The sequence below is a fragment of the Bubalus bubalis genome, chromosome 17, assembly GCF_019923935.1.
Source record: "Bubalus bubalis isolate 160015118507 breed Murrah chromosome 17, NDDB_SH_1, whole genome shotgun sequence".
Lineage (NCBI taxonomy): Eukaryota > Metazoa > Chordata > Mammalia > Artiodactyla > Bovidae > Bubalus > Bubalus bubalis.
The window spans coordinates 2,923,327-2,930,776 of record NC_059173.1 but is presented as its reverse complement, the minus strand read 5'-3'; the positions used below and the strand labels follow the sequence as shown (position 1 = coordinate 2,930,776).

The 7,450-nt window shown below is 53.4% G+C and overlaps 1 protein-coding gene across 2 annotated transcripts; it reads right to left on the bottom strand.

Moving 5' to 3' along the window:
* Positions 1–162: 162 nt before the first annotated feature.
* On the bottom strand, positions 163–3,134 carry SELENOM (selenoprotein M). Of its 2 annotated transcripts, XM_006051032.4 has the most exons (5): positions 2,759–3,124; positions 1,271–1,306; positions 1,039–1,073; positions 601–679; positions 163–512 (listed from the first exon to the last, which is right to left on the bottom strand). In XM_006051032.4, the coding sequence occupies exons 1-5, from the start codon at positions 2,876–2,878 to the stop codon at positions 354–356; spliced, it is 429 nt and encodes a 142-aa protein (XP_006051094.3). In that variant the 5' UTR covers positions 2,879–3,124; the 3' UTR covers positions 163–353. The 2 variants fall into 2 exon arrangements, with proteins under 2 accessions (XP_006051094.3, XP_044785860.2); XM_044929925.2 differs by lacking the exon at positions 1,271–1,306 and having other exon boundaries at positions 2,759–3,134.
* Positions 3,135–7,450: the final 4,316 nt, after the last annotated feature.

The following is a 7,450-nucleotide window of genomic DNA, read 5'->3' as shown; positions in this document are numbered from 1 at the left end:
CCCGGATTTCTCTCTGCCTCCCTTGGGGGGTTGGATGGAGGGCGGCCGGGCAAGGCATGCCCACGCCCCTACTCAGGCAGCTGGGAATGCGGGGTCTCCCAGAGGGTATTCGGGGAGCTCTTATTCCTCCCCCGCCACAGCAAAGAAAGAATCGAGTCTCAGTTAAGGCGGAAGGGAATTTAGTGGAGCTGGGGAGGGAAGAGAGAGGGATTAGGAGGGACCTCCCCAATTCCATCCCTGCCGGCTCGGGGACGGGGCGTCGGCCCTCAGCGAGGGAGGTGCTCCCGGGCCGCTGAGCGCTTCATTCTGTCCCCAGGGCTCAGGCGGGAGGTGGGGGAGTGGCGCCCCCAGACCTACAGGTCTGCGTGGTCAGGAGCGTCTCCGGCGGGCCTAGCGGGCGCCCGAAGGTACTCCGGGGGCACAGGCTCGTCGGGCGACGCCTTGCGGTAGAAGCCGAGCTCCTGCACCAGCGCGTTGATCTCCTCGCGGGTCATGTCGCTGAGTGGAATTCGCTGAAGCCGGAGAGGGGCGGGGTCAGGGCTCCGGGCCCCGCCTCCCGCCCCGCCTCCCCCGCCCCTCTCCCGTCTCCCCAGGCCTCACCTCCAGTTCCTCAAAGCGGTGGCCCAGCAACACGAGCTCTGGGTCGGCCCCCGGCAGGTGTTTCATCACCAGGTTGTGGCTGCAGACCGTGTTAAGGGGGATAGTGATGGGCAGAGGCAGGTGGGATCTCCCGGGGGCCTTGTCGATGTGGACACTACTTGGTCTGCCCAGGTAGGGCAGGATCCTCATTTACACATGAGGAAATTAGGGTTCAAAGAAGAGGGCCTCCTCTCTGTTCTTGGGTCTGTGCCGGTCATACCTAATCATTTTCTCTTGCCAACCCCAAGACCACCTCGGAATTCACGGGGCAGCTCACTCTCAATCAGCCCTACTTGTCAGATGAAAACCATTCATCATCTCTCTCGGTGAAGTCAAATGGAAGGAGATTCTGGAAGATCCCCTCCCTCTCCTCCCTCCCCCAGAACAGAAGGAGGATACTAGAGTGGGATGTCCTGGGTGACGAAAGCCTTCACCTGTGGAGGAACCAGAGCATCAGGCCCCAACCCCTTCCAGGTACCAACACTGAAGCCCAGGGTCACAGAGCAAGTCAGGCGCAGGCTCGTGACTCCCAGCCTAGGGACCCTCCCCCATCCAGTCACTGGGACCATGCTGCCCACCCCTCAGAAGACTCAGGGAGGACAGAGCTGAGGACCCCTTCCTTCAAACTCACCTCCTTCAGGCGATTAAGCTGTCATCCTCCACATGTCTGGAGGGGGACAAAATGGGATAGGTCAGGAGCCTCTCACATCTACCCTCACCCCCATTTCACCCACATCCCCCAGCTGGGCTGGGTCATGCTGTGGATTACTCCCTGGAACTGAGGTTCGACAGATGTGGAGATGGAGGCAGAAGGGGAACTCTATGCAGATAGGGAAGCTGAGGCCTAACCACACCAGAGGACAGGAGGAGCAAAGCCAGAGGCCTGAGGGCACTTACCAGCCTTGGAGCTCTTGCCTGCACATCTTACTGATGGTTGTGCCTTTGTGCTAAAGTCACTTCAGTCATGCCCGGCTCTTTGCAAACCCTGTGGACTGTAGCCCGCCAGGCTCCTCTGTCCATAGGATTCTCCAGGCAAGAATACTGGAGTGGGTTGCCATTCCCTTCTCCAGGGGATCCTCCCAACCCAGGGATTGAACCCTCATCTCTTGCGTCTCCTGCGTTGGCAGGTGGATTCTTTACCACTAGCGCCAGGTTGACCCAAGAGAAATGATCACCCTACTCCCCACAGGCAGTAGAGACCTGGGCCTGGCCTGTGGCCCCAAGAATCTCAGGGTGGAGGCCGACCAGAAGGAAACATCTCAGAACTTCCCTGGGAGGCCCCATTAGAGACGCCTACCATCTGGTCCCTGCCTCAGCCCACGCAGAGCCGGCCCTCCTTGCCACCTGCGGCCTAGCCCTACAGACCATCTGGTTGCTTCCCTGAGAGGCCCCTCCCCATACTCCCTGAAGGGGAGCTAGCTCCCAACGGGAGTCCAGACCCTAGGACTACCATTCTTGTCCTCAGTCCTTCTTTCTCCTCCCCCTCCACCCCCCACTGCCCTCTCCCCCCGCCCCCGCCTTTTTTTTTTTTTTTCAGGGAGAAACCTAAAGCCCAGAGAGGGTCTGTGACGATCCAAGTCACACACCAGACAGGGACTTTGGCGGGGCATTCCCTGGCAGGGGAGGGTGGAGGGATTCCTGAGGAACAAGTGTTGGTAAGGCAGTGAGGCAGTTCCCAGCCCCCTGCCCCGCGTGGCAGGGAGGCTCCCAGAAGGTCATCCCTCCCCTCCGGGGAAAGGGAGAGAGACCAACCGGAACTGGGGTGGGGAGGAATTCCAGGAAAAAAGAGGAGGAGGGGGGGGTTGGGCTCCAGAAGGCAGATTTGGGAGAGTCACTAGCCAGAAGTTAGGGGACACAGCCAATGTGTCGGGGGCCCATTGTCCGGCCAGATGGGGCGCTAGGGAGGGGTTCAGATTTCCAGGCCGCAAGATCGGGTGTCTGGGGCTTCCACGGTGGATGCTGGGGCGTTCTGGGTCTGGGAAGTGGGAGGGACAGTCCCGGCTCCGAGGGGAACGAGGGAGTCGGGAAAGTCCTGTGCCAGAATGGGCAGTGATTGCAAAGTTAAGGAGTCACGGGGATTAGGGGCGGTGATCCTAGGCTGGGGGGCCGCCGCACTCACCTCTACCCGGGCTCGGGCCAGGCCTTGTAGACGGTTCCAGTCGGGCCGGAAGGTGGTGGTGGCGGCCGCGACTGCCGCGAGGAGGAGCAGCAGCAACAGTGGAGGCAGCGGGAGGTGCATTGAAACCCGCCCGAAGATGATCCGCAAGCTGGAGGTGAACCGCCCGGCCACTGCGCCACGTCTGGCCCGGAGAGCTGGCCGGGTCCCCGCTGGAGGTCCCGCCCCGTTAGGGACCACGCCTCCTGCTCTCGGTCTCCGCCCAGGACCTGCGTGGGGGCAGCCCGCGCGCTCCTGGCGGGGTTTGGGCTCCTCTCTGGCCCGCAGCCCTTTACTTTCCGGGTCCCAACAGTGTCCACCCTCCCTCTGCTGACCCACAGGATGGATGCTCCGACTGGATGCGTCCAGACAGTGCCCCCGCACGCCGGCAGAGGGCGCAGGCGGGATGCGCACGGGCACCGGAGTTTCTGGGTCAGACACCCGACTGGAAGATGGGGAAACTAAGGCCTGGAGAATCCTTGCTTGTGTGTTGTTTTTTGTTTTGTTTTTTTACTTCTCTAGATGAGATTCCGATCTGGATTTCAATTTCCTTAGCAAACATTATGGCGATGGGAATATTACGTCGGAGCTGGGAGGATAAAGGGGTTGATACACATGAGAGCGGAGAAGGCGATGGCACCCCACTCCAGTACTCTTGCCTGGAAAATCCCATGGACGGAGGAACCTGGTGGGCTGCGGTCTATGGGGTCGCTAAGAGTCGGACACGACTTAGCGACTTCACTTTCACTTTTCATTCTCATGCATTAGAGAAGGAAATGGCAACCCACTCCAGTGTTCTTGCCTGGAGAATCCCAGGGACGGGGGAGCCTGGTGGGCTGCTGTCTATGGGATCGCACAGAGTTGGACTTGACTGAAGCGACTTAGCAGCAGCAGCAACACATGAGAGAGCTCTTTAGAACAGTACCGGCACAGCACCTCAAAAAGGCCCAATGATCTCCTTTCTGCAAGTTAGGAAACAGGCTCAGAAAGGTAAAACGATTAAGTTGTAGATCTAGGATTTGAACCCCAAACATTCCCGTGTTCATGTCACCAAGACAAAGACGACTCGATCAGGATGTGACTTTCCCTCTTCAAGCCTAAGGCAGACATTGTACACTGGTCGCAGTGCTTTTTCCCACCGAATCTGGACGGGAACTCAGAATTCTCCTCAACATCCAGCCAAGGCTGCATTATGGCTTTCACAGATACCAGGTAGTTTTGCCTTCCTGGGCCCCTTCCTTTATTAAAATATCTTATATTAGAAATTGGAGGGACTTCCCTGGTGGTCCGTTGGTTAGGAATCTGCCTTGTAATTAAAGACAGCACAAGTTCAATCCTGACAACTAAACCCATGTGCCACTAGAGAGCCTGCTGCCCCAAGGAGAGTTCCCACGTGATTGCAAGGAAGATGCCACGTGATACAGCTAGATAAATATTTTTTAATTGAATTTTACAACTTCTTTGATTTTAAAAGAAATGAATATAATCCAGGCTAGGTTCATTATTATTTATTCATTTTTTTTCTTCCGACTTAAAACAAAAATTAAAATTAAAACATTTTTGTGGGCCCCTAAAAGTATGATGGGCCATAGACACTGAACCTCATATCGTTACCTCCCATTCACTGACTTGATTGTGAAGATATAACAGGCTCAGGGCTGTTATTTAATTGTCATTATCTATAAATACATGAGGACACAGTAAATATAATTGGTTCTATCCAGATTATTGAAATGATAGGCTATATCTAACACTCTGTTTACTGCTGTGAAAGTGGGAATTCATCCAAGCTTTCTGAAAGGCAACTTGACACATTAAATCAAAACCCTAAAAACAAAACATTTTTTCTACCCAGTATTACACGTCTCAGAATTTGACCCAAAGTAATCTTGAGAGAGGGAATCAATGGTTAGGTTAAGATGTTTATCAAGACACTGTTTACAACGGTGAAAAATGAGCTTGGACAGAAGCATGTCACAGCAGGGGATGAGATAAGTAAATGCTGGTACTTGCTTAGGTTGGGCTTCCCTGATAGCTCAGTTGGTAAAGAATCTGCCTGCAATGCAGGAGACCCTGGTTCAATGCAGGGAAGATCCCCTGGAGAAGGGAGATGCTACCCACTCCAGTATTCTTGGGCTTCCCTGGTGGCTCAGGTGGTAAAGAATTCTCCTGCAATGCAGAAGACCTGGGTTCAATCCCTGGGTTGGGAAAATCCCCTGGAGAAGGGAAAGGCTACCCACTCCACTATTCTGGCCTGGAGAATTCCATGAACTATATAGTCCATAGGGTCGCAAAGAAGAATCAAGCAGTTGTTTAAAATGATGTGGCATAGTGTTGAATGACATGTAGAGTGTTCACAGTTATGGTGTTAATTTTTTTTTAAGCTCTAAAACAGTAATATCAGTTGGGAATTGTGATGCTCCAGGTTGCAAGTCACAGAAACCGCAAGTTAAATGGGCTTAAACAATAAATGGAATCTGTTGGTTCAAATAACAAAATAGTTCAGGGAGGGAGGGCTTCAGATGAGGTTTGATCTGGTTGATTAAGTCACCAAGGCCTGATCTCTTTTCATTCTGCTTTCCATAACATCAGTTTGTCCTTAGCAGAGTTATCTGCATGGTGTCAAGATGACTGCCAGCAGTAATCACGACCACTACAGACTTCTTCACTTCTATCTAATCAAGGGGAAATCTTTTTTTTTTTTTTTTTTTTGTAAACTTCTCAGGAGAAAAAACAAACTTTCTTTCCCAAAAGCCCCCAGCAAAAGTCTCCTCAATGTTCACTAGGTCCATCCATGGTCCAATCAAGTCGCTGGAGAATGGGAATGCTCCCTGACTTAACTGTTTCTGATCCATTCCTGAAAGCCGGCAAGGATATGAGCTGCAAAGGATGTTGTGGTAGCAACAGAGTAGCCAAAAAATTATATAAAATATGTGTATATAAATACATATGCCTAGACCAAAACACAAAGTCTGGAAGGAAACAGCCTAGGAAATCAAAACGGTCATCTCTTGGTACTTGAATCTGTAGGTAAATCTTTTTCCCTCCTTTACAGTATTTTTTCTGTAGTAGGTATGTATCACCTGAACAGAAACAGTAATCTTTGTTTACAAAAATAATGGGTCACAGCCTTGGGTTCCCACTACCCCACACCATACCGCAGCAAGGGCCCCAGACTGGCTGAAGCCAGAGGGCCCATGGAGCCTGTGGCTTTTCCGCTGACAGAGCCAAAGCTCGGTGCCTCGTGGGCCCACACTCTTCACTGGACAGGTGCCACCAAACCACTCTCGTTGCATTAACCTGGACACTGTGGTCTCTGGAGGGGCCAGAGCCTGAGCCGCTGAGCGTTGACTAGCCAGCTAGTGGAACCAATGGTAGAGAGGCTGGCCACAACAGTGCCGGGAACATTCTGGCATCGGCAGCCACAGGAGGCCCAGGTTCTCCCAGAACAGATCTCTGCTCGTAATCCACACCCCGTGTGGCAGTTTGGAATCTAGGCCAGCAGGCTTCCTCAAGTGGGGCCGGTGCTGGGGTTTAGACTGTGACAATGCCAGGCTCAGACAAGGTCAGGGTCATTCTTAGCCTATGGCTACATTCAGAACTGAGGCTGGGGCTGGAGTCCAGGCTCAGTCAGTGATGGGGATTTGGTCTCAGTGACTAAGTTCAGCGGTCAGCCTTTGTGCACTAAGTTCAGTACACAGTTGTGTGACCGGAGCTGTGTGACCAAGGGTCAGGGCTGAGTCTGAGACCGGGGTTCAGCGTGTGACCGGGTTCAAGACTCAGCCTGCTACCAGGTTCAGTTAATGACCAGACTCAGACCTCAGTCTATACTTGGACTTGGGACTCAGTCTAAAACCAAAGGTTAGCCTGGACCAAGGTTAGAGTTCAGTCTGTGACTATGGCTCAGTCTTAAGCTAGGATCAGGGCTGTATCTGGGTCCAGAATAGAGGCCTCAAGTTGGAATCAGGCTTAGTCAGGCTTGGATCAGGCTCAGTACTTGACCAGACACAGTCAGGGCTCAATCTAGAGATAGGGCAGAGGCTCATTCTTAGTATGGGATCGGGGCTCAGTTAACACCAGATTGGGCTCAAGCTGGACCTGGGATCAGGGCTAGGATTTAGTCTGGCTCTGTGCTCTGTTCTGAGCTCTGATAAAGACGTTTCCGGAGACCTGGGAGCCAAGGGCAGGTCAGCATTGCAGGAAAGGAGGGCCCCCAGGCAATCTTCCACTGCTGCATTAAACCTCTCCTTGCCTGCTGAAGCCGGTTGTCCTAGAGCCTTCTAACCTACATGGCTCTGCTGCCCGAGATCCCCTCGCACCAGAATAAAAATAGCCGCTCACTTCAAAGCAGCTGACAGCAGTGCCAGGCTGCCTGGGAGGAGGGGGAATTGAGGAGAGAGAGGATGGATGCTTGAGCTGGGCCCCAGCTGTGTGACCTTGGGAAAGTCACTCTTCCTCCTAGAACCCCTTTTTGAGGGCCAGGGTGGGAAGTGAGGATGCCACCTCCCCCAGAGGGGACAGTAATATAACATGTGGCACTCGGTACCAGTAGGTAACTCAGGAGTGAAGTCTTGGGAGGAGAAATGCTCCAAGCCCAGTATGCTTCCTCCTCCAGGAAGCCCTCCCTGATGCTTACCTTGTCCACCTTCCCACAAT

What these genes read in the sequence shown, in the direction of transcription:
- SELENOM (XM_044929925.2), bottom strand. Translation starts at nt 2,878, where the DNA reads ATGCACCTCCCGCTGCCTCCACTGTTGCTGCTGCTCCTCCTCGCGGCA. An exon ending in TGGCCCGAGCCCGGGTAGAG is followed by an intron (nt 1,074 to 2,758) that starts GTGAGTGCGGCG and finishes GTTCCTCCACAG; the next exon opens with GTGAAGGCTTTCGTCACCCA. An exon ending in ACCGCTTTGAGGAACTGGAG is followed by an intron (nt 513 to 600) that starts GTGAGGCCTGGG and finishes CTCCGGCTTCAG; the next exon opens with CGAATTCCACTCAGCGACAT.